Source organism: Rasamsonia byssochlamydoides, assembly GCF_041956645.1.
Source record: "Rasamsonia byssochlamydoides strain NRRL 3658 unplaced genomic scaffold VTN77scaffold_50, whole genome shotgun sequence".
NCBI lineage: Eukaryota > Fungi > Ascomycota > Eurotiomycetes > Eurotiales > Trichocomaceae > Rasamsonia > Rasamsonia byssochlamydoides.
This window is the reverse complement of record NW_027192433.1, coordinates 21,134-46,542: the sequence shown is the minus strand read 5'-3', so window position 1 is coordinate 46,542 and position 25,409 is coordinate 21,134. Positions and strand designations below refer to the sequence as shown.

Below are 25,409 nucleotides of genomic sequence, written 5' to 3'. Positions count from 1 at the left end.
GACTTAAATTTCCACCTATTTTCGGGAATTCCCAGCAAGTGAAATTGGATGTCACCGCCCTTGTCGTTGACGAATTTTGTGTTGGATCTTGTCAGTCAGCTTCCCATTCTATTCCTCGATAAATGTATGATGCGCGTTATATATAGCAGACATAGTTACATTCTTTCAGCATTTACAAATCAGATTGTAAGCTGGAACAGACTGGGGGTTGACAACACTGATATAGTCGTCCAAAAAAAATCCCCCTTCGAGAGAGGTCTTGCTTGAGATAAAATGCTCAACTAGATTAAATCCGTTCGTGTTATAAAGAGATTGAGAGACATGGACATAGAATCCTCGGTAAATACATCTTGAAGAATTTTGCTGATAACAAAGATCATCGTCAAACAGAATAGCAGCAAGGACAAAGTCAAGCATAGCCTTAGTGACTACAGCGGATGGCTCAGAAGGGAATGGGCTACGTGGATGAGTCGGATGATTAGGTAGTAGAAGAAAAAGAGGACGTGCTCGATGAATTGGGTTCAAAGGCACCGTCGGAGGTGGTGCATGTTGAAGACTCGGTTAAGACAGTGAATTGTTGGTCTTTGTTCTCTGATAGCCAGATACTTTGGAAGTTAAAGCCCAGTACTCTGATTGAAAATCTTCTCCCCCACCACGAATCCAAGCTTTTCCACCAATTTGGGAGTCGGGTCCTCAAGGATTAGGTAGCTTTCATGCTGAGAGGATCGAAGTTTCGCACTTATCCTACCATACCAGTATATAGCGTATGCCACACAATGGGGTGCGGTGAAAGAAGGTATGTAGTCACTATAAGACGATCAAATGGCCGGTCGCCGTAGTTACCTAAGGAAAACTTTGTTGGCGCAGCCGATATCTAGTTCAGATTCACCAAGAAGTTGGTGCCATGGTGCCTCTTTTTGGCCGGGTCTGCAACAAACTTCAACTTTACATATGTCTTCCGCACTGGCTAGGCCAATCGCCCTCTCGTTGGGGATAACTAAGATGACGGCTATGCCTTTGGAGGACTTCCTTTTCCCTTTTCTGGTGCCTAGAGGTAAGCTCTGTGTCCTGGTCTGCCTTACTGAAGGAGGCCTTGCAAAAAAGCAATTGGAAAAATTCATATACCACAGAGTAGAACATGTCCACGCCATAGGGTTTATAGTGTGAGACAGTCTTAAATTGGAATACTAAAACACGCTCTGTCGTCTTATGATTATTCGATTCGGGGAAGCGGTAGGAAGAGGAGAAATCTATAATTCTCTCAGTAAGGGTAAGCGAAACTATATTACCAGTAAACTAGACTCAATCAGGTAGACAGACAATATATCCATTAACTATACTAACTACGATATAGCAAAATCTTCACCAAGAAAGAGTGTGAATTCGAGCGTCAACTAGTACATATTGCAGTCACTTGCCTATTCAAGTATAAGAGGCCGGATTGACAGGAGAGCGATATCGGAACCGAAGCCCGGGTCTGGCTTGGCTCGAGAGCGGATACTGTCTCATATGCCGAGTGGGCTGATCTTGTGTGCTGTCACGCACTCGACAGAGTTTTCTCGTTCACTCTCCCAGGACTGTCTGTGCTCATGAGTGGATAACCTTGGAAGGTTCCACCGTTTGCAACTACGGGCTAGCCTTGAGCAAAAAGGGGGAAGTTTTTTATCTGATGGAACGGTTCCCGAAGTTGAACGACATACCCCACTCATGCAATTGTCGCACAGTGACTTCTGCAACCCTATAATTCTCAGCAAGTAATAGTCCCATCCATTGTAGAAAATTTACAGGTCTATAGAAGAATAATATAAGTATTGTAAGGTTATTTCAAAGGTAAGAGGAAACACAAGAGAGGGGAAACTGGAGGTATGACTGCGCACAGTGGGGCTCGGGGGAAATTATTATCAGATGGAATGAGCGCACGCTGATCCACCACGACGTCCGGTCACAGCGTGGCTTGCAGCTCGGGCTCTTGGAAAACGGAGTGACTGGTCGACCTGTCTGCAGCTAACTTAGCCTGAGTCGTGTCGATTGGACAAAAGGCGGGCTGGTGAGGGTTTTATCTGATCAAACGCGTTATCTGATCCGTCACCAGAGTTATCTGATCCGACGCCAAAGTCTATCATTCCCCTCAGAGTCAAAAAAGTCACTCTTCTGGACCGTGCTAGTAGTAGACAGGGTCGCGGCTGGATTGGCGAGAGAGTGACAGGCCCACGTGGAGGGGCATCGTTGCGGGAAATTTTCCTGCTTGGCAGGGCCGACCAGGGGCCGTACATAAATCTAGGTACCCTCGTCTTCCCTGAGCCAGAATCCCGTTCTTCCTCCATTCTGTCGTCCTCACCTGTCCTGCCAACATGGGTGTCCTCGACCTCGTCCGTGGTCGCAATGACTCTCATCTTGCTGAGGCTGTCGTCCAGTCCGATGATCCTCAGCCCAAGCACCAGACTGGTGTCTCCCAGGACCATGTCGCGAGCGACTCCGATAACCTGAGCCTGGAGGCCCAGAATGAGAAGGAGATTGAAGCCCATCCTGGTGAAGTCACTCAATATGCAGACCCCGGTGTCAAGAAGGCAGAGGCTGCTGCGCTGGTGTGGAGCAAGAAAGCTGTCTACGCGACCTATGCATGGTGAGTTGAGACAGCCTCTCGAAATTATCTTTCTTCTAACGTGCTCGATCAGGATCTGGGTGTGCTTCTTTATGCTGGCCCTGCAACAGTCGATTGGCAGCAATGTGCTCTACTACGCTTACTCCCGCTTCGAGACCGCTCCTGCCGTCAACACCGCCAACATCCTGGCTACAATCATCGGTGGTGTCCTCAAACTGCCTATCGCTAAGACCCTCAACTTATGGGGTCGTGCTGAAGGCTTTCTCTTCTTCGTGGCGGTCTACCTCTTGGGCATTATCGTGCTTGCCGCGTGCAACGGTCCCAATGGCTACGCAGCGGGGTATGTCTTATACTGGATCGGCTACGACGCCATCTACTTGATCCTGGACGTCTTCATGGCGGACACGTCGGGTCTTCGCAATCGTGCGTTCGCATTTGGCTTTGCCAGCACCCCGTTCATATGCACTGCTTTTACCGGTCCGCTGGCTGCCCAGTCCTTCCTATCCATGACTAGCTGGCGCTGGGCCTACGGCGCGTTTGCCATCATCATGCCCTTCGTCTTTGTGCCCCTTGCGGTTGTGTTCAAATTCTATCAGAGGAAGGCAGAGAGCATGGGTCTGTACACCAAGGAGTCCAGCGGCCGGACGGTGCTTCAGTCCATCGTCCACTACATCCATGAGTTCGATGGTGAGTCCAGCAGACTTTCGACAGATACGCCATCCAGACAAGGCTGACAGATACAAATTACTAGTTATTGGTGCGTTCCTGCTCATGGCCGCCTTCATTCTGTTTCTGTTGCCATTCAGCTTGCAGACCTACGGGCGAGCTGCCTACGACAGCGCCACCTTCATTGCCATGGTCGTCATCGGATTCTGTCTCTTCTTCGTCTTCGCTGCCTGGGAAAGGTTCTTTGCCCGCACCCACTTTGTCCGGTGGGAGCTCTTCAAACAGCGCACCGTGCTGGGTGCCTGCTGCCTAGCGGCCATCATCTACTTCAGCTTCTACGCTTGGGACCAGTATTTCTACTACTTTGTGATGGTGGTCTACAATCTGGATACGGCCATGACTGGGTACATGACCCAGATCTACAACGTCGGCTCCTGTTTCTGGTCCGTGGTCTTCGGGCTGTGGGTTCGCTACACAAAGCACTTCAAATACACCTGTCTGTTCTTTGGCCTGCCCCTCATGCTCCTGGGCGCTGGTCTGATGATTCATTTCCGGGGCCAAGACGGAAACATCGGCTACATTGTCATGTGCCAGATCTTCATCGCCTTTTCCGGTGGTACGCTGGTTATTGGCGAGGACATGGCCGTCATGGCGGCCGCCGACCGGATGGGCGTGCCCATGATGCTGTCGCTGCTGAGTCTGTCCAGCAGCATCGGTGGCTCCATCGGCTCCGCGGTGTCGGGAGCCATCTACGCCGGAACCTTCCCTAAGGCTCTCCTCCAGGCCCTCCCGGCCAACGCCAAGGGGGATGTAGCGACTATCTATGCAGGGGGGTATCTCACGCAGATGAAGTACCCGGTGGGGTCTCCGGAGCGGAACGCAATTAACTACGCGTGGGGATACAGTCAGAAATACAACAGCATCGCGGCGACGGCGGTCCTGGCGTTGGCATTTCCCGCCATTGCTATCTGGAAGAACTACCGTGTTGACAAGAAGCAGAACAAGGGGGTGGTGATGTAGGCAGCGAGTTGAATTAAGGGAGTGTGCTGTGTGAATGAATTCAAGGAATTGAATGGAAATCCGGGTGCGGCGAATGCAGATTGCTGTCGGATGAAAGGATGTTGAATGAAAAATTAGGTATCTAATAACGTGGTAATGACTGTCGTGGTAATGACTGTGTGATGTTAGAATGCCAAAAAAAAAAATAGAACCCAAGTTACCCTACCCAACTATTGCTTGTCATCTTCCAATTGATCCCATTGCGTACAGCCAGTACAGTCCTTTGTAGTTGGATAGGCACTATCTGAATCAATTACCTGGGTTAATTCATTCCAATTATTCGGGCTATACGTACGCTGCGTAGTACGCGGTAGGTATATTCCTAGGTAGTACGGCACATGCATGCCCTACATTAGATACATACCTGCATCATGCGCCTGAGGTAAGCTGCAACGTGAGTTCTTCCCCCTCGATTGATTCTTTCGAGTTGATTGGTTCAGATGAACTTGACTTGATTTGATTTGCAGTACAGTACAGTGGGTGGATGCGTGCATTAGGTGCCTTGTACTACATGCTAGGGAATTTATTGTCATCTTCATTTTTTTACTCTGGATAGAGACGTGTGGGATACTAGGTACCGTACATTACGTCGTGACCACCTTGACAGAAGAACACTAACTCAAGGAAAAGAGAGAAAAGAGGGAAAGTTAGCGATGGATTATCATAAAATTGTACCGCATTGCATTACAGTCTGGGAGTGCTGGACAAGCGAATCACGGCTTCGGGGTCACATGAACGACAATCTTGCCGCGAGCTCGCTGCGTCCGGAGCTTCTCGTACGCCTTCACGGCATCGTCAAACTCGAACGTGCTGTCCAGCACAACCTTGATTTTGCCCTGCTGAATCCACTCCCCTAGCTGGCGGAGCTGGTCCTGCTGGTTTCGAAACAGCACGAGCTGATACGGTCTCTGGCCACCGCCCAGCAATCGCGGTCGCAGCAGCCGGTCGACAGCTGAACCCACCGTCGCAATGCCCACCTGGACGAACGGCTTCCCTGGAAGCAGAAAGTGATGGCATTCCTTGTACAGGTTGTCCGGAGTCCCAATCATGTCGATCACCAGGCTGAACACGGGGCCTTTCGCCTCGAGCGTCTGCACGACGTCCGTCGCGGTATAGTCGATGACCTCGTCCGCGCCCAGGGCCTTGCACAAGTCAATATTGCGCGTTGAACAGGTCACCGTGACGTGGCACCCAAGTATCTTCGCGATCTGAATGGCGTATATGCCACATCCACCAGAACCTCCGTTGATGAAGACGCGATCACCCTCCGAGACCCGCGGCCGGATCACCTGGTATGCGGTCTGGCCCGCGATCCCAATCGTGGCGGCATGGTCCGGGTCAACACCCTCAGGCAGTGGCACCAGCAGACTCAACGGGCAGACGACATATTCCGCCAGCGCGCCGAACTGCAATGGGGGGTTCAAACAGCCAAACACCAGCTGGCCTGGCTTGAGGCCGTTCACCGCCGTCGCCGCCGCAGGTCCCATCGCGACGACACGGCCGCAAAAATCCAAGCCTGGCGACGCGGGTGTTGAAACAGCTAGTTTGAGGACGAGTCCCATCTCAGGTACTTTGTAGTCAGCAGGGTTGAGGGACATGGAGATGACCTGGACCAGGACCTGATCCCTGGACAGTGTCTGACCAGGTCGCGTTGCCGAGTCGGACCGGTAGAGGTTCTTCTCGAGACCACCGGTGGCATTTGTCCAGAGCCAGGCTTTCATGGTGGGAGGGGCAGCTGCTGTTTCCGCTGCCATGATGGCGCAGTCGATTCAACTTCCCTGCCTCGTTAATTGGCAATGGGCGGAGCACAGCGCTGTGTCTTCACAGCTGTATTTGCAGTATGATTACTCCGAAGATAAAATCGAGTGCCTTTTGTTTACCTACTCAAAGCATGGGGTTCCATCGATAGCTCTAAGTTCAAGTTGTTCTGAGTCCTGACAGATCGGTACACGCCTGAAACAGAAAGTTGTTGATGGACGTCATCCCCACATGTGACGGGATCGGGATCGGGCACGTGGCCGGCCCAAGTGATCCAATGACAGGCATGATTGACTACATTGATCATTCACGTTCAGGCGTGTGCATTCCTGTCCTGTATTCTACAGATCAGGCTGGTATTCTTTTTGGCCAAAAAAAAAAGAAGTCTGTCTTTCATTTTTTGCGAGGGGGGTTTGACCCCTAATACTGTTTGAATTGTGGATATCCCATGGATACTTCGGATATATTTACGTGCCTAACCATACAGGACACGCACAGCCACGTGGACGGCCATCCTTTGTCAGGACTCCCATGCAGTGCCCCTCTTCACTCTCAATGCTCCAAGTTTCTGTTACTACTCCATACTTGTTTGTCAACCCCTCATCCTTAGTTTTCGAGTTTGTTTTTCCACCTTCCAATCGAGTCATGACAAATCACCCTTTTTAGGGTTTCTCGGCCGATCTTGTGAAATGGTCAGGAGCTTGGGCCATGTGAGCACGGCGCTAGTCCATATTAGGAGACCCGTCACGGGTGCACCTGCAAAGTCGGGCCGATGACATGACATCATGCCACGACTTTGGTGGAATTAAGTGTCAGCATTGCCGTTTGCGTCGCTGCCCCAGGCGTGTGTTTGGACGTCTCCTGTTCCTCGCCAGTTGACATATTACCTAGGTAGCCTACTGATATTCATTTCTAGTTTATTGCGATGCTATTTCGGTTCTCTCGTTTATCTGCACGCATATAGTGGAGTTTTTTTTTTTCTCCTGTTCAGGCATTGATTGATTCCGTTAAGTAGAGTTGCCCTGCTCTCCCTGATTTCTGTCATTCATTCCGTGGTGCGATGCCTCTCAACACAGTTTGTGTTGGGGCCCATTTAACTCCTTCCATAATCTCAGGATGGTTCTCTCATGTAAGTTAGTAGATATTCTCCACTATTGAAGTGCAGAATGTCGACTGGATCGTACAACTTCTTGCTAACCTACATCCCAGTATCTGGACCGTGAACCACGCCGTCACAAGCCCACCGCCCACGTGTCCTACGACGAAGGTCTTAACATTCTCCGGGAATTCCTCCACCACGCCGCCTACCATACTGTTGAAGATATCCAGGCCTTTACGAGCCAGAAGATCCCCTCACCGCACTGGGTCAAGATTCAGGAGGAAACTATCCCCGCCGAATACCTGTCCCAAGCCGCGACCGCCATCATTGACCAATTGGGGCCCCGGGGTGTGCTACGGGTAGGTGGGAAACAATGGTGGCAGTGGCGCGGGCCTACGGAGAACGATCTGAAGGCAGAATGGATCGAGATGAAGAGCGATTACCATGCCAGGAAACGGACCGACGCTCGTAGCAGACGGGTTATGCTCTACGTGCATGGCGGTGCGTATTATTTCGCAAGCATTGACTGTCATCGATACCAGATGCAGCGTCATGCCAGGAAGCTCAAGGCCAGAGTTTTTGCACGGTACGTTTGAAGCCCCTCAACTGCTAGCAGAAGACTGGCTAATATCGATCAATCTAGTGAGTTGAAATGCCTGCCAAGATTGTTCTCCCAGAACGGACTTCCTCCCTAACCTCAGCTCTCACAGCATCGTACCGCTTGGCGCCCCAGTTCCCCTTCCCGTGTGGCTTGCAGGATTGCCTGGCGGCATATCTCTATCTTTTGACGGTGCAAGATCCCAGCGAGATCATCCTCGCGGGAGATTCTGCTGGCGGTGGCATGGTTCTCTCGTGAGTCTTCAATTTGAGACAAAAAGAAATACCCGCTCATTCTCGAACAGCATGCTGGTCATTCTACGGGATCGTGGTCTACCTTTACCCGCCGGCGCCATCCTCATATCCCCCTGGGTCGACCTCACCCACTCGTTTCCAAGCGTTGCGGAAGGGAGTTCGCTTGATTATATCCCGGAGCACGGCTTCATGCACCGGCCGTCCCCCGCATGGCCACCTCCCAATGTTGATGACCTCATGGCGATCCGGAAAGGAGGAGACAAAAAGACGGCCAATGGCACTGATGAAAATGGCAATACACGTGCAGACCAAAATCACGATTCCGAGACAGCAGTTCAAGGGTTCGCTGTCCGGGAGTATGCTGCGGGTGACAGCACGGCGGCGACACAACTGGTGTACCCGGGGCTACAGGGTAACCTGGAACGGGTAAAGACGCATCAAATTCTGGCTAACGAGGCAGATAATCTCGTTGTGCCCATGCAGGACGGAACTGTGGTCGAGATCAAAGACCAGATCCAGATGTACGCCCCCAACCAGCTCTTATCGCATCCTCTCGTCTCTCCTGTGCTACAGCCGTCACTGGGCGGGCTGCCCCCGCTGCTCGTTCTCGCCGGTGGAGGTGAGCTGCTCCGGGACGAGCAGATCTATCTGGCACACAAGGCGGCAGATCCTACCGGTTATCCCCCAAATGACGCGTACCTGGACGAGTATGACCCCGAGAGGAAGATCCTCCACAAGTATGAGCCAACCTACGTCCAACTCCAAGTCTGGGACGACCTCTGCCACGTTGCTCCCACCCTCAGTTGGACACGACCTGCCAAGCTCATGTTTCGCTCTATCGCTCAATTCGGCGCCTGGGCGCTGGCACGTGCCCAGAAAGACGAGATCGATATTCCAGAAGACGATGCATCCTCTGCCCATAGCGCGGCAAGCAACAAGTCCTCAGCGACGGATCCCGAACATCAGGCAGAACCCGTGTCCGCTCCATCCTGCGTGGGCAAGGCCGGTGATCCTCTTCCCCCCTTCCACAAGCATATGATACGGCAGAGAGTCGACAGACATGGTGTGACCTACCCCCTCGACGACCCCTCGACTCTACGGGCCCTCAAGCAGCCGCCCGCAAAAGTAGGCGCGATCAACCCTGACATTGTCAAGAAATGGTTGGGTGCAAAGAAGGCGTGGGACAAGAAGTTCGCTGCAGAGAAACTTCGTGTTCAGCGACATCGGATCAGGGACTTTGAGCGCGGCTACTATGGCTTCGATGGCGAATCGCCTCCTGCATGTGCGCTGGCGAGCAGGCGCCGTGAAAAGGACGCCGTGCCGAAACCAGCCCGGAAGAGCTACACTATGACGCTCTGGTCCATTTTCGGGAGCAAGCACGACAAAACCATCGTGAAGAAGGAAGCCAAGGCTGAGGAAATCCCGCACACCAGCAATATCGGTGTGGATGGACCGGCAGAATCCAATGTCGTCACCGAGAAGACATCCAAGCCTCGCGACGAGTCTCTATCCCGGCAGAAGTCAGAACGAGAAGAACGAGGGCTTTCCCCTCAGCCAAGTCGCGATCGGTCAACCAGCCCATCACGCAGCCTGAGCGACGGCGAGCAAGCAAATGACAGAGCAGAGGAAGACCAGAAAGAACCCGGGTCCGCCCCTTGGAGTACCTCCGTTGATGACGGGCTGCGGAGGGAGGCTGATATACCTGCAATCTTAATCCCTGGTGTTCATATCGATGACTCATGCCAGTCGAGTCGTACCATGGCGGGCCTGGAAGCTGATGGGGTGACTTCTGCCAGCGGGGAGTAAGGACGCTTCATCCGTGGGAACAGGATTGCAGACGGAGCCTAGTTTAGCTGCACGAGAAACGTGCTAGCACGATCGATGAGGCATCCTTGGCTGAGCGTCATGCCTCCGAGACAAAGTCTTCTCCGATACTCAACGGTGTCGACGCAGACGGTACGATCATTCTCAAGGTGACGGCGGATGAAGGCAAATCAGCTTTGCCTTTCCAGTCCTCTTCTGCGAGCGAAAGACCAGCAACAACAGACCAGCTGGGGAATATCATTCACCTGAACAGGAATAATGCCCTCAGTAACACTCTGCCCTTCATGAAGCATTTGTCGGTTCTTCCTTCTTTTCTTTTCCTTTTTTTTATGGTGTTCCTGTTGTCCTGACCGCTTGACATATCCATTCGTTGTCTTCCTTTCCTTTTCTTTTATTTCCCTGTTCTTCAGCGTTTCCATGGACAGTTAGCCAGTTAGCTACACCCTAGATACCTCATATCCTGCCATATGTTTTGTACATGTGCATTGGTAGTGTTTATTCGGATACCTTGGATATTTCGATTTATCTATCTATCTATCTATCTACAATTTTGTATATATCGTCGGTATATACATATATGTATTTTGTGCAAGCACCGAACCGTCATGCCTTCCACTGCTATAGTACATACATACATGAAGTCATCTATCTCGAGTTCATTCTCGACTACTATATATAGTACAGTACATACCTAAACATTCAGGGTTCAGGAATGGTCGTCAATTGGAGAAGCGGAAAATTGGGAGTAGTTGTTATCGCCACTCCAGTCCCATTTTGCGTGCGACCTTCTCTGCGATGTGAAGGAATGCGTTCCGCCTGGCACTGCGGTCGTCTGTCTCTTCAGCCACCACTGTGGGCATGCCACGGTCCGCATCCTCGCATACCCGCGCGTCGAGCGGGATGTCGCCCAGGAAGTCTATACCCAGACGCTTGCACTGCGCGACGACGCCACTGTCTGGCGAATCATCATGACTGTGGGAGAAGATCTTGGTCTCTTTACCGCAATGCGGGCACGCGAAGAAGGCCATGTTCCGCACCATGCCCAGCACGGGAACGTCCATCTTCTGGAACATCCCGAAGCCACGAACGGCGTCGCGCAGGGCGATGTCCTGCGGGGTTGAGACGATCACCGCTCCGTCGACGACAATTTCCTGGTTGATGGTCAACTGGACGTCGCCGGTCCCCGGGGGCAGGTCCATAATGAGCACGTCCAGCGGGCCCCAGGACACGGAGTGCAGCAGCTGGTGAATCGCCTTGGTGACCATCAACCCACGCCAGCTGATCGGTGTGGTATCCATCGGAGGGGGTGCAGATGGATCCGTGGACGGGCTATTGTTATCTGCTGCGGATTGTGAGGCGTGGGGAATGAGGTAACCCATTGACATGGACTTGAGGCCATAGTTGGTTAGAGGGACGAGGCAGTTGTCTGTATAGAATCAAAGCGAGACAGCTGGTCAGTCGAGGACGAAAAGTGCGCATTGAGTGGATGGATAAGCTGGACTTACTGTCATCTAAGCGAGGCTCACCAGACAGGTTCAACAACGTGGGAATAGATGGACCGAAAATGTCCGTGTCTAGGATACCTGTCCGAATACCACGACGGGCAAAGGCTAGAGCAAGATTGACTATGCAGAATATCGATATTAGTCATTATTTCTGCCCTCCCTTTGGGCAAAGCACACACCTGCAATAGTCGATTTCCCAACCCCGCCTTTGGCAGACGAGACAGCGATCACTTTATTGACATCGCGAATCTTGCGCTTCTCTGGGAGGCCGCGACGGCGGGGGAACGATGGAGGGGTTCCGGAGCGCGGTAGGCCCTATGCACTCAATAAAGGAATTAGCAATTGTCACAATCCTCGAATGTACTTGGAAGACATACTAAGGGATTGTCATGCTGCAGCGCGCGAAGCGTGGAAAAGACGCTCCGCTGTCGCATTTCTTTCCTGAGACGGATGCCAGGAAAGAGAGGAGTTGTCTATAAGAACAGTGCGACGCTGGTCATGAAGCTGGTCGTTCTCCCAGGTATTGATTGACAGTGATAGTTAAAAGCAGCTGTTATCTGGATTGGATTACTTCATCGGCGGAAGCTCCGGCGATAACTGGGGCACGGCACCGCTTGCCTTGTTCGACGCTAGCGCGGGACCCGCCAAGGCAATTTTTCCCGAGCCCGCATGTCCAAAAAAGTTTCCGTTCCGAAGAAAAATAATTCTGATAGACAGGTTATCATCAGTGAAATCGTCCTCAGTCCACTACGCCGCAGAGATATACTCGATCGGCGGTGATCATGGGCCGAAGTACGCGGCCAGGGAAGACCCTGGCAGAGCAGCTTGCGGATCTTGAAGATCCTGCTCCAAAAGGTATGCTAGTTGATTTTTATCTTCCGCGATCTCTTCTGTCCCTGTCTATCTCCCATAAATTTTAACTTGCTTACAACTGGTAACTGACTCATGCCATGTAGACTTCGACCCGGAAGACCCAGATCTTGGCGCGCCCGACAGCGATGACGAATCTGCGTCAGAAGTAGATGAGAATGCGGGCCGGGAACATTACCAGGCTGTAGGGTGAGTCGATATTCCGCTCCACAAATCTTCTGCAACAAAACTCTAATTAAAAGAAAATAGGAAATCAAAGTTACGCAAACCTGAGACTGTTAAACTTGGAAAGGAGTATGCCGCCGCGCGCGTGAGCAGAGAAGCCCTGGAGGCTGATGATAGCGACGATGACCCTTTCCGACGGCGGGGCAGCGATGAGGATGATCTTGAGGGGTCAGAGGAGGAAGATTCAGAAGAAGAAGAAGGAGAAGACGAGGAGGGAGAGGATGAAGAGGAGGAGGAGGAAGATGATATTTCGGGGGAGTCTGAAGAGGAGCACACTTCGACGACCAAAAAGCCCCAGCGGAGGTCCAAGAAAACAGCGCGACCGACGGACGACGTCAGTGTGGATGGAATGGAAACGGATGAAAGTGATGGCGACGAAGGCAGTGACGGCGCTTTAGACGAAGAGTCGGATGAAGAGGACGATATTTCGGATGACTTTTCAGACTCTGACGAGGAGAGCTCCAACGAACCTAACGGTGTTCCTGTATCGGATGAGCGCGAGGAGCTGCGAAGGCTGATGGCCACGGACCAGAAGACGGTTGCTGCGACTATTTCTCAAGCCGCAAAGGCGGATGCGGCAAAAGGAATGGCTGTGAAACAGCAACGTTCGACCTTTGACGCACTCCTCAATGCAAGAATCAAGCTGCAGAAGGGGTTGATGGCCATCAACGAACTACCTAGTACTCTGGAGGAGTCTGCTGCCGTGGATGAAGATGCCATCAAATCAGCAGAGTCAGCCGCGTTGGCTCTGTGGTCTACGCTGGAGGAGTTACGATTGACGCTCGCAGACTTCCAGTCTAAGGACCCGTCCAAGAAGCGAAAAAGACCCCCTCCTGTCTCTTCTACGACGTCCTCGGAATCACTATGGAAGCGCATGACCGAACTCGAATCGGAATCTGTGCCTCATCGCCGTGCTATCCTCGATAAGTGGTCCCTCAAGGTCCGTGGCTCAAGTGCCACTCTTCCCAACTCTCGAGGGAAGCTACTGGGCAGCGGAGCTGGTCAGCAGACGATCACTGCGGTCCTCGACGCCCACATTGCATCCGAGTCCGGAGACCGGGCTAACAAGCGCGCACGGGTGGCCAGCACCGCGAATTCAGACGGCGCCAGCGAGCCCATTTACGACGATACGGTTTTCTACCAGTCTCTACTACGCGACCTGGTCGAACAGCGCATGTCGTCGTCTGACGCGCTCACCAACGGGATCGACTCGCTGCACGTCCAGCTCCCCGTGAACCCCGTGTCAGGAATGCGCAAGGACAAGGTGAAGAAGGTCGTCGACACAAAGGCCTCCAAGGGCCGCAAGATGCGCTACAACGTCCACGAGAAACTGCAGAACTTCATGGCGCCCGAAGACCGCGGCACGTGGAGTCTCCGCGCGCGCGAGGAGTTCTTTGCCTCGCTCCTGGGCAGGACGGCGAGCGGAGTGCTGGGCGAAGACAGCGACGAAGGGGACGGGGCGAATGGAGCGGATTCCGATGAGGATCTGGAAGAGAGTGGGCTGAGGCTTTTCCGGAATTGACTGTAGTCCTGTCGGAGTGAGTTTTGTTGTATGTACTGTACTGGATATAGAAAATATTGATACCAGGCTATGAGCTAGAGCCATCTCAGCGTTCGAATAATCTGACACTGGACAGTTCACATCTGATGATAATTGGGCAATGAATGGAGATGAATTTGAGCGTTGAATGATGTGGTATTTTCACTTGGTAATGTGCGCATAAGAGCTTATATGCTGACAGGGAGGCAACTACCTAAACGCCGTTGGCCACTGGCCTCCTGACGCCACGTGGGCTGATTCCGATTGCTGCCACCGGAGTACGGAGTACAGCGAGAGCTGATTCCGGTGTCAGATTCAACTGCGGAGTAATACTCCATACGGATTTCATTATTCTTATCTCTACTACCTCTATAGTCTGTAAGTCGGAGGAAACGACGCCTTTTCTGCCTTCATAAATCTAATAAAGCCCTTTATTACAAGGATGTCATGCTCCATGTCTTGCCAAATCTGAGCAAACCATACTGCCACATTTTAGCAATGGAGGTGTCACTTCTTTTTATGAAGGGCAAGAGGAATAAATCCCAACTGTGAGTCAGTTCTATTTATATAGAGGTGGGACTGTAATGTCACAGATTAAGGACCATCTATATCTTTTATAAGTGAGATGATAATCTTATGCTGTGTTTGATTTCTCATTTCATTGCATTGGCCTTGGTAGACAATGCTTTCATGGCTTGCGGCATACAATCTACTGCTGATATTTTTTGCCTTGAAGTTCCAGCCCATCATAACAGCCTCCAGTTGAAGTGGAAGCCAGAGATACTCAACATCCCAGTTTTCTGCTGTGCTGTGCACACTGTACAGGGTCTCACAATCTCTCCTGATAAAACACTGGCCTATGACACTTTCAATCAGTATCTCTAATATCTGGGTTGCAATGCTGGATTGCAGGACAAATTGATACCATATTGTATTCATCAGGCAACTACAAATGCAGTGGATGGTATGTCTACCAGACATCTCATCATTGTGGTACTTAGAAGCTAATACATGCTTTTCAGCAGTTGCAACCACCTCTTTGCATAGCCAGGTTCTAGGTCACTCTCAAGCGGATATTTATGAGCATTATTATCAATCTCAAAGGTGTGGAAGAGTGTGCAGGCAGCCTATTTGAAGACCCTAGAGGACAAGGCATTCATCCACACCCTTGGCAATATGAGTCTTACTCATGACCCTAATGCACCCAAAAAGCTGAATCAAGAACAGATCAAGGCAGTTAAATGGGATCTAGAACTTGTTAAGAAATGTGAATGGAAGTGGTGTCTTGTCAAGCAAATGGAAAGGAAATATGGATCAATTCCTAAAGCTAGGGGCAGTGAACTTCACTTGTAATACATCCAAGTTGGTGTTGAGATCTAATATCAGAAACAAAATCTCTAACAAGAAGCTTTCAATAAAATAAGGCAAGAGTTTTTTTTGAGAAAGTCAATACCATCCTGATTAAACAACAGCTGCTGGGGTTGTGTGTTTCAGAAGAATTCAGAATCAACAATGGGGAGAAAATCCAATTCACATTTCATGAGTGGGCTCATCTTGCTCAGAACCTCTTTGGTCCTTCCAAAAGCATAGAAGACCAGGACAAAATCCACACCCATCAAGTTCAGATCATTATAGATTGGGTTTCACTGTGCAATCTGTGCGCAGCACAAAACTGTAAAACTATCTCACCAACTTCTGGCACCTTCTCATCATTGGACAATTTTATTAACGCAGACATATTTCCTCTGGTGTGTCCAGGCACCCAATGTTTGTTTTGTCTTAAAGACATGCAGCTTTCTCACAGTGCAAGGACTTATTCCTTTTTGCAGCCAGACAATCTCCATGACACAAAGATGCCTGCCATTTTCATTATCTGGACACCAAGAAGCCCTTCACTTGCCCCCACCCAAGCTGCAAAGAAATACTCGACGGTGTTGATCATTTCAGACATTATGCTTTTTTCATTCACAATAATTCTGCTTAGGGATGATATAGGGAACGTTTCTCAAATAGAGCCCACCATAAGGGACTGCTTCCTCTAGCTCTACTCCATGTACTCCCAACTCCATGAGCGTAATAAGTAGGTCATTCTGGAACTCTTTTATAGCTGCAATTTTGAAAGAAGCTTACGCACGCTCTTGCGGAAAGACACGTGCGATCGCTTTTCTGATTGTAAGATGTTTGACTGAGGTGCTGACGAGCCTAGCAGTAAAGTCAGCCAATACAAAGTCGATCTGGAAGTAATGTGATTCTTACTCATATGCCCACTTGCCTGATAAGCTTGGGCGAGTTCATGCCGTGAGGCCAGCCAATCCGGGTGATCTTCAGAGTGTCGTCTCTTCGACTTTAACAACATGCTCAAGAAGCTGCACCGCCTTCTTGATCTGCCCACCTTGTAAGCTATATTTATTAGTGTTTGTTTTAGTTCTCTAGAGCTACTCATAGATATAAAGCATATTGCAGGTTCGAAGGATGCGGGGGATTGTACCATATTGGTGTGAAAATGTCGTGATCTTCTGCCGTTATATGGAGTAGGCTTCTCAGCACTCGAGGTTGAACCAGGAGATTCATTCGTACAGAGCACGGAGTACGGATTACAACAGCTAGCTAATAACCTGCCCTCTGCCAAGAAACGGCCCGGCCCGAGTAGGCCGAGTAGTTGGTGGGGGCGCCACCAACCCACGACCTCTCCTCACATATGGGATTAGGGTTAGACGGACCATGATTTTTTCTCTTTGATGGGACTTCTTCACTCTGGCTTACCGTACCTTATCTCGCCTTTTAAAAAACGGAGGCAGAAAGCAGATCAGAAGCATCGTTGCGTGCAGGGTGCAGTAAAGACACTCTCTTCGACACTGTATGCCTTGAGCTTGCGTCGCAGGCATACGAGTCAGTTTTCCCAGCGGAACGCCTTTGACCAGGGTACAAAGCTCTCGCTGGTATTATTATGGAGCACTAATTAACCTTATTTACGTAGCTCCCTCAATTCTTCTAGCGCCTTGGCACCTACTAGAACAAGCTTTTTCAAAATTGTTGGAAAGAAGCTTTTGGGGCGAGGAAGGCGAGGAGACATAGAAATCGATATTTGGTAAATAATGGTATCAGACCGGAAGTTCGAATCTGGGTTACCCGCTTTCCCCCGAATAACCCGGTTATCGTACTCCGAGTACGTACAAAGTACGTTGCATGACTTTTTACCCCGCAAATATCTCGGATACTTATGGCGTATCTTACCCTAAAATTGGTTGCATGTTCTCCGGGCGGTTTAGTCAGACCCCAACTTGTTTTTTTTTAGCCCAAAGGGCGCAACTTTTTCGAGAAAACTGAGAATTTAAGGCATTGAGAGCATTTTGATAAAAAAAAAATAGGGCCTAAAAATCAAAAATTCGCTCTCCAAGCACCATGCGAAAACATATAGAGGTGGAGCCGGATCGTCCTGGTTCAGGCCTGCGGAGGCTGAGCAAACAAAGGAATCGAGGCATCTCATTGCCTGGCTTGGTCCCAACATAACCCCTTCATATCCGAAATCCACGTCATGTGAACCCACTAAACCACGCAGAATAATACATGTCTCGTTTCTGCGCCTTACATATTCATGCATCTTGTAAATCTAGCCTCAGATTATGCATGTAATATGTCATATGCCGAGGTGTAGTAAGGCAGCGTTATAATTGTCACAATAAGGGATTTTTATGATTGGCCTACGCAGGTTTAAATTGATGGTGTGAGTCATTGTGATTGTGAGCTGAATGGACCCATAAAAGTCCACTAAGCGTGGTGGCAAGGGATGCAGGGGTCTGTCCTGAGCAGTGATAGAACGTCGGCAAGGAAACTGGTGGGAAGACAGTGTAGAGAAGGCAGAACGACTGCCTGATGACCTATGTGTATCTCTCAGTTCACCTTGACAACAAGAAAAAGACGTAAGAAAGAAGAGTGAAAAATCCATGGCAAGACTTGATCGTAGTCAATCAGATATTTCTTAACCTAGTTCAAACCCTCACTAAACTTACTTTTCAGAAAAAAAAGAACTGCATCAATAAGGGAAGAAATTCTCAACCAGTTCTATGTCTCATCATCATATAGATGACGAAGGACAGATCAGCATGCCTAGCATGGCTAGTGGAGGTGCAGTCATGCCAACTGTTCCAGATGTGGGGGTCGGGAAGACAAAAAATTGCGCATCCAGGAAGGGTAAATGCTTGGTTCAGCAACAAAGTTGAGGAAAATAGGGACATTGGAGAGGGAATGTTGAACCAGGGAAAGGCAGACAGTTTATATAGTTTTGAATTTCAGTCAACAAAGCAGTAAGTATGGCACCTAACCCAAAATGGTTACATCACATGACCACTAAACTTCATCGGGTAGTCCTCCGACTTACGGTATACCTAGGTACCTAGTCTGGGGGTATCTGACATGCTCCAAACGGTACTGTACATAAGCGTATGCATGCATAATACATCTATCCAATGAGATTGCCGCGGTTTCATCGGATGGAAACAACCTTATACATGTACCTAGCCCGGATAAAAGAAGCTGGCAAATCGTTGTCCAGATCGGGCAATTCGTCTCTCCTATGAGAGATCTCCGCGTCCCTGAACCCTGTCAGGTGCTAGCTGCATCTGTTTAACCTCAAAAAAAAAAGGAACATGACCCCGCGCGAGGCCTAGATCCAGAACCTGGAGCTGGCAGCGTCAATATAGCAGATTTATTATTATTAATACACCTGCATGGATGCATGTACAGTACTACCTACCTAGAGAGGTAGGTACATACAGAAGGGTTGCTGACTCGTACCTTCCTGATTCGAATAAATGCAAATACCTGAACTCGTGACCACCTTTGGTTATAACTGGATATTCTCTGTGTTTTGTCTCTTGCTTTTTCTTTCGTTCAAAAATACACCGATGAGTTGTGCCATCTAGATGACCTGGTCAACCTCCCTCTCTTCTTTTCGTTTTCTTTTGTTCTATAGTACGGCTATCATAGTACTACCATCATATTACTGCTCACCATATTAACTATTTCTGGCATAGACATGGCATCTTTCTTGAAGCGCATATTGATAGTGAGCGCACTTGGGCTGGCACTCGTTACTGGTGCGGACGAGCTCATCATCCGCGATGTCGCCATCGTCGGGGGTGGCTCCTCGGGGACCTACGCGGCAGTTCGATTGCACGACTCGGGCAAGTCGGTCGTGGTGATCGAAAAGGAAGACGTGTTAGGGGGTAATACGAACACATACCGGGATCCCACGACCAACCAGACCATTGACTATGGTGTCGTCGTCTTCAACAACCACCAGGTCGTGAAGGACTACTTCAATCGGTTGAATGTCTCCTGGGAAATAGCTCCTGCGTCTTTGTTGGGCTCGCCTAATGTGGTCTATGTCGATGTCCACACCGGCCAGGTGATCAACTACACGGCCCCTGATCCGACACCTGGTCTGGCTGCATATGCCACTCAGTTGGCCAAGTATCCTGATGTCGAGGGCGGTTTCTTCCTTCCCGATCCTGTACCTGAAGAGCTGGTGATGCCGTTTGGAGAATTCGTGGTCAAGTATCCCAACATCAGCAGTGCTGTTCCCACGATCTTCAACTATGGCCAGGGACTGGGCGATACTCTGTACCAGCCAAGCCTCTATGTGTTCAAACTCGTCAGCTTGGATGTTGTTCGGGATCTCAGCATTGGTTGGCTCACAACCACCAACCAGAATAACCACCAAATTTACGACAACGCCCTGGCGCTTCTCGGCCAGGACGTGCTGCTTCAGAGTCGTGTGATCTCGACCGATCGGAGCGCCAATGATTCTGTCAAAGTCGTCGTGCAGACTCCGTCCGGAAACAAGACCATCCAGGCCAAGAAACTTCTGGTTGCGATCCCCCAGAAGATTGACAACCTGATTGGCTTTGACCTTGATGCGAATGAAAAGACTCTGTTTGGACAGTTCATCAACACGGGATATTACACCTGCCTCGTCCGCAATACCGGGGTCCCGGATAATCTCACCGTCGTTGCCCTCAGTCCCGACAATCCCTTCGAACTACCGCAGTTACCGGGGGTCTATGGCGTCTCGCCAACCGTTGTATCCGGCCTGTTCGACATCAAGTACGGTAGTCCGACGACATTACCTGACGAATTCGTCAAGGCCGATATCATCGCTTTCCTCAAGCAGCTGAGACAGTCGGGCGTCGCCACGGACGCCGGGGAACCCGAGTTTGTCCAGTTCAAGGGCCATGTCCCGTTTTTCTCGACTGTGTCACCGGCTGCCATCCAATCGGGCTATTACAAGCAGCTTTATGCGCTGCAGGGTCAGCGGAACACGTACTATACGGGAGCTACCTTCCATACGCAGGACTCATTCATGCTGTGGAACTTTACGGAGGCGCACGTCCTGCCGCAGCTGCTGGCAAGTCTAGGATGATCGTACCAGACGATTCTCTAATGAAGAGAAGAGAATGGGAAGAAAAATGAGTGGTAAGTGGAAAGAAAAGATGTGATGGATATTACTCCCCTGCCTTTGGGGAAGGGATGGGGGTTTTTGTCGTCATTTCCATCGTATCTTAGTCGAAGTATTGACTACATATTCGACAAAGACTATAACTACAGTATTCTACCTAAAGATTATAGCAGGGAATATATAGCAAAAATTATAGTAAAAACTAGGGCCAGAAGTATGGCAAAGACTATATGGTAGTCGGGACCGCAATATAATGCAAATGATCAATATAGTACCTACACCGGTCCGCAAGTCTGAAACTACACCCATTTTACTGGAAAACAAAAAGGCACATTCGCTGATAGAAATTTCAAAGCATTGGTACGAAACACCTTTTTTTTTTTAATTCTTCTTAAACAAGACAAAAAAATGAAGTTAGTCTCTAGTTTAGCATAATATTTGTCAAAGTCTGAAGATGCTCTTATATTTCCTATATTGGCAGACTACACGACCTAACTACTGAGAAGAAAAAGCAAAGAGAGATAGATGGGAGAAGACTGGAATGATATAGGATTTCTTTTTTCATTGATAAACGTCAGAACCTCACTCCCATGTTTGGATAGTTGGTTGATTTCCATATGGACGCCTTCTGTCAGAAAATTTTCCCCTCAACTTAAAAAGGTGCCATGAGAACCATTCTTAGGAAGTACTCTCTTTTTCTGCTGACACCTTCATTGTTGTCTCTGGTGGCTTCACTGCCAGATCGCAAACGACTCCTAAACACTGATATCAAGTCTTTCTCTGACAAATTTGTATCGAGATCAGAAAAAAAATAATACTATATTTTAAGTTATTATATTTGCTGTAACTAGTTTAATCCATAGATTAAATTAAATTAAATTAAAAATATCCAGATAACCTAGGCACTTTTGCGGGGAAATTGAGTTTTAGCTCACGTACATACACTTCGGAGTAGTGGGTAGCAAATGAGTAGGTTAGTGAGGTAGGGCTAAGTAACTAAATGCCGAAGGTCTCTGGCATAGGCATTTGTTGGTATTAGTCATGGGCATTTCTCCCCAGCAAAGTAATAAATATATTTACGGCAAGATCATGTAGTACTGGCAACCTCCAGCCAAATTCTCTGTCTCTCCTCTCTCTGCCTCTTTCCTTAATTTTTTTCTTGTTGTAAACTCGCCTGGAAATTAGAATTTACCCACCGCCAAGTCCCCTTGTGCGGGGAACGAATACTTCCAGACCACTCAGTCGACGATCAGCTACGCCATTTTGAGGGGCTCTGATACAATCACAGCGGACACCGTTCTAGCCTCCTTTTTAGCACGACCTAATGCAATAATATTGCAATTGTTTTAAAGCCCGTCAACCCCTCCATTCGCCCTGCCTAACTATTGCATCAAGAGGGACTGGATAGCAGAGTATATCCTGGCCATAACGCAACTTGGCGGAGTCCAGCATCGGGATATTGTCTTCCAATCATGAGGGTGGATGGAGAAGTTGAGAGGTACACTGTCCATCATCAGACCCGCTTAGTCATTCTGTGAAGATGCCTTCTCCGGCACTGATGCGTGCGCGTCCATGTGGAGTGGAATGGGGAGATGCATGATGATGCCATGCCAAGGTCTGCTCTTCCTGCTAGACAGGGAGATTCTTTTCATTTTTGCTTGTTATTTAAGGAAGGCACTCGCATGTCAGAAGACACTGACTTGAATGTATGTACTGTATACAACTGGTACATACTTGACCTCGTACTGCAATTCTTTTTAGAAGACATCAATGATACCTTTGCAGAATCCACCAGCGATGCTGGCTGGAATCCTGCTCCACGTGCTCCTGGTGACGGCGATCCAGTATGACCCGATCCTCCCACCGTCGTATCCATTGGCCGTGCGCAACCCCTACCTGTCAACCTGGATCCCCGGCAACCTGGTAGCCAATCTGCCCTCGTCCTCGCCTCAGTTCTGGAATGGCAACGACCTCATCTGGTCCGTTATTGCCCGTGTAGACGGAACGGCCTACAGCCTATTGGGCGTGACCGATTCTGTCTCGAATGTCCAGGCCGCGGAGGTGCTGAGCGCCAAGTACACATCCACCCATTCGACATTCACTCTCCAGGCTGGCTCAGTCACCTTCACCTTGGATTTCCTGTCTCCCGTGGCGCCGTGGGACTATGTGCGACAGTCACTTCCTTTCAGTAAGAAGATATATCTCGGATGAAATGACGCGTCTAAAGACCCATATTGACGCTGATTGCAGGCTATCTCACCGTCACCGTTGCTGGTGCAACGTCGCAGACCATTCAGATCTATTCCGATATTGACGACTCCTGGACCGGTCAGTCCTCTGGGACAGCGGTGAACTTCACGACAACAGGAACCACATCCCTGTATTCAGTCTCTCTGGCAGACCCTCCGCTCTACACCGAGTCTGACGATCAGGCTCTTTGGGGCGATGTGATCTATGCCTCCAGACCGTCGTCGACTTCTGTGTTGTCGACCCAGTTTGGGAATGCCACCAGCGTCCGTTCCCAGTTCGCAGCGAACGGGTCCTTGACTGATTCCCAGGATACGGCCTGGACCCCAGGTGACGTGGTCGCCTTCGCGCACGATCTGGGGAACGTTGAGGGCAACCAGTCAGTGACCTTCGCTGTGGGTTATGTGCGAGAAGCCGCGGTCAATTATCTTGGCGACGCCTATACTGGTTATTACCGCGCCCAGTATCCGGACACCCCATCGGCAGTCTCTCATTTTCTGGATGACTACGCGGACGCAGAAGCTGAAGCAGCGGCCCTGGATGAGACGATCTCGAGTAAAGCAACCGCCGTTGCCGGTTCGAACTATTCCGACATTGTCGAGCTGTCGGTTCGACAAGCCTACGGTGCGATCGATCTGACCATTCCTAACGACACCCTCGATACCAGCGACCCGTTCGCCTTCATTAAAGAGATCTCGAGCGATGGCAATGTGAACACGATCGATATCATCACTCCCGCTTTTCCCATCTATTATCTTTTGGACCCCGACTGGATCAAGTTTCTCTTGGAGCCGGTCCTGAAATACCTCGCAACAGGCGGGTGGCAGCAGCCATACATGATCCATGACATTGGCAGCAGCTATCCCAACGCCACCGGCCACAATGACCAGCAGGCTGAGGCAATGCCGATCGAGGAGAGTGGGAACATTCTTATCCTGGTGTATGCATACCAAGTGGCGACGGGAGATTCGACCTGGGCCACCGAGTACACCTCCATCCTCCAGAAATATGCGGACTATCTGGTGAACAACAGCATCAATATTGCGGACCAATTATCCGCCAATGATGCCGCTGGCCCCCTCCCAAACCAGACAGGCCTCGCTGCCAAAGCGGCCGTCGGTCTCAAGGCTTTTGGAGAGCTGACGGGACTCACCAACTACTCCGACGTCGGTGAAGCGCATGCCAACCTCCTCTACAACGAAGGCCTTGGGACCGATCCGGAGAAGACTCACTTCACTTTGGAGTATCCCACTTACCCGACCACATGGAAGATCCCCTACAACAACTACCCTGACGTGCTCTTCGACTTTGGCCTTTTCCCCCAGGCTTCGTACAATATGAGCAGTGCATTCTTCCCCACGGTCCGGGCCCAGTATGGAGTGCCGCTACAGAATGGCCTGGGCTGGGCCAAGTCCGATTGGAACACCTGGACTGCCGCAACCCTGGACACCAGCACGCGCGACCAGTTTGTCGACGACCTGTGGGCTTTCATCACCAATGGCTTGAACACCTGGCCCTTCTCGGACCGGTACTACGCCACCTCCGAGTTTGGTGACGAGGCGGGCGTCGCGGTCGTCTGTAGGGCCCGTCCTACCGTCGGTGGACACCTTGCTTTGCTTGCTTTGACTGAGGGTGCCGGGGCTCTGGCCGTTTCCTCCAGCGGATCCCGGAAACGAAGCGTCTCGAGAGCTGGTATGTCGATTGATTCCGAGGAGCTGTAGGAATCTGCATATTTAATATTTTTTGCTCCTGTCACTTATTTGCTCTTAGTTTTCTTCCTTTTCCATATATCTATCTATATATCAGCTATATAGAACTCTGAGGGAGGAGATATGTCTTGGCTCTATCATATTTGCTCCATGGTGAATTGTTTGGGACTTATCGGTGACTTGTGAAATTGTCACTACAGGATTATTGTCACATCATATATGGACCTACTTGTCTCTTGTCATGGCACACATTCACTCTAGTAGTTGACTCAGCACCACATACACACCTATCTAATGATGCTTGTTCAATGACCAGTTTGGACTGTCTAAAACAGCTGAGGATTAATGCAAAATTTGCACAAACTTACTATAGCAAAATACCATAACATTAAAATTCGCTTGTCTTGGTGGCAATGTCTTCTCCCGAAACAGTACTATGTTTTCCTCACATGTGTAAGTATAAACTGTCTTCCCACCTGATATCCTCTTAAGGATTGTTTCCATGTAGATTGTGTTGTCATAGTATCTGTATATTATTATTCTGCGATATCAACAAGTACAAAAAGAAATATAAATTAAAGAATGCTCTGTATCGTCTATTGCCAGTGCAGGTGACTGTGAGGCTCTGTTTGCTTACCTAAGCACATCTGCATGCACGTTTGTTTGCGACGAAAAGTCTCCTGCCCGACTGGTCTCCCGTCTCATTCACGGCTTCCTTTCCAACATCGTCACTATCTTTCTTTCCGTAATACCTAATTTCACAGACCTCTTTTTCCTCTCTTCATCCCTCCCTCTCCAGACTCCTCAACGTGCCTGCTTGTCCAGCGCTATCAAGTGGCGCCTGACGCACCTCCATCATCCATCAACAGCCGCCCTTCTCTTTCTGTTTAGCGCGTTTTTCCCCTACCCGTCTTGTCGCTTTTTCCCATCCCGCCATCATCATCGGATAAACTACCAACACTCCTTGACGGCCGTCTTCATTCTCATTCTCCCTCC

General features: G+C 49.9%; 9 protein-coding genes across 9 annotated transcripts; 6 read left to right on the top strand and 3 right to left on the bottom strand.

Moving 5' to 3' along the window:
• Positions 1-2,351: 2,351 nt before the first annotated feature.
• VTN77DRAFT_6610 (uncharacterized protein) lies at positions 2,352-4,288 on the top strand (the record flags this gene model as incomplete). The annotated part of the gene is made up of 3 exons (XM_069422908.1): positions 2,352-2,623; positions 2,676-3,289; positions 3,354-4,288. 3 exons carry the CDS (start codon positions 2,352-2,354, stop codon positions 4,286-4,288), a joined length of 1,821 nt encoding a protein of 606 aa, XP_069276058.1.
• A 752-nt stretch (positions 4,289-5,040) lies between these two features.
• VTN77DRAFT_6609 (uncharacterized protein) lies at positions 5,041-6,081 on the bottom strand (the record flags this gene model as incomplete). Its single annotated transcript, XM_069422906.1, has 1 exon — positions 5,041-6,081. One exon carries the CDS (start codon positions 6,079-6,081, stop codon positions 5,041-5,043), a length of 1,041 nt encoding a protein of 346 aa, XP_069276057.1.
• A 1,064-nt stretch (positions 6,082-7,145) lies between these two features.
• VTN77DRAFT_6608 (uncharacterized protein) lies at positions 7,146-7,780 on the top strand (the record flags this gene model as incomplete). The annotated part of the gene is made up of 2 exons (XM_069422905.1): positions 7,146-7,214; positions 7,295-7,780. The coding sequence occupies 2 exons, from the start codon at positions 7,146-7,148 to the stop codon at positions 7,778-7,780; spliced, it is 555 nt and encodes a 184-aa protein (XP_069276056.1).
• Positions 7,781-8,025: 245 nt separating this feature from the next.
• Positions 8,026-9,842, top strand: VTN77DRAFT_6607 (uncharacterized protein; the record flags this gene model as incomplete). The annotated part of the gene is made up of 2 exons (XM_069422904.1): positions 8,026-8,036; positions 8,087-9,842. 2 exons carry the CDS (start codon positions 8,026-8,028, stop codon positions 9,840-9,842), a joined length of 1,767 nt encoding a protein of 588 aa, XP_069276055.1.
• Positions 9,843-10,612: 770 nt separating this feature from the next.
• VTN77DRAFT_6606 (uncharacterized protein) lies at positions 10,613-11,799 on the bottom strand (the record flags this gene model as incomplete). Its single annotated transcript, XM_069422903.1, has 4 exons — positions 10,613-11,286; positions 11,366-11,485; positions 11,545-11,680; positions 11,743-11,799. The coding sequence occupies 4 exons, from the start codon at positions 11,797-11,799 to the stop codon at positions 10,613-10,615; spliced, it is 987 nt and encodes a 328-aa protein (XP_069276054.1).
• Positions 11,800-12,147: 348 nt separating this feature from the next.
• On the top strand, positions 12,148-13,982 carry VTN77DRAFT_6605 (uncharacterized protein; the record flags this gene model as incomplete). Its single annotated transcript, XM_069422902.1, has 3 exons — positions 12,148-12,220; positions 12,322-12,424; positions 12,485-13,982. 3 exons carry the CDS (start codon positions 12,148-12,150, stop codon positions 13,980-13,982), a joined length of 1,674 nt encoding a protein of 557 aa, XP_069276053.1.
• Positions 13,983-16,101: 2,119 nt separating this feature from the next.
• On the bottom strand, positions 16,102-16,356 carry VTN77DRAFT_6604 (uncharacterized protein; the record flags this gene model as incomplete). The annotated part of the gene is made up of 2 exons (XM_069422901.1): positions 16,102-16,202; positions 16,257-16,356. 2 exons carry the CDS (start codon positions 16,354-16,356, stop codon positions 16,102-16,104), a joined length of 201 nt encoding a protein of 66 aa, XP_069276052.1.
• A 2,679-nt stretch (positions 16,357-19,035) lies between these two features.
• On the top strand, positions 19,036-20,421 carry VTN77DRAFT_6603 (uncharacterized protein; the record flags this gene model as incomplete). The annotated part of the gene is made up of 1 exon (XM_069422900.1): positions 19,036-20,421. The coding sequence occupies one exon, from the start codon at positions 19,036-19,038 to the stop codon at positions 20,419-20,421; it is 1,386 nt and encodes a 461-aa protein (XP_069276051.1).
• A 1,806-nt stretch (positions 20,422-22,227) lies between these two features.
• VTN77DRAFT_6602 (uncharacterized protein) lies at positions 22,228-24,425 on the top strand (the record flags this gene model as incomplete). Its single annotated transcript, XM_069422899.1, has 2 exons — positions 22,228-22,645; positions 22,708-24,425. 2 exons carry the CDS (start codon positions 22,228-22,230, stop codon positions 24,423-24,425), a joined length of 2,136 nt encoding a protein of 711 aa, XP_069276050.1.
• Positions 24,426-25,409: the final 984 nt, after the last annotated feature.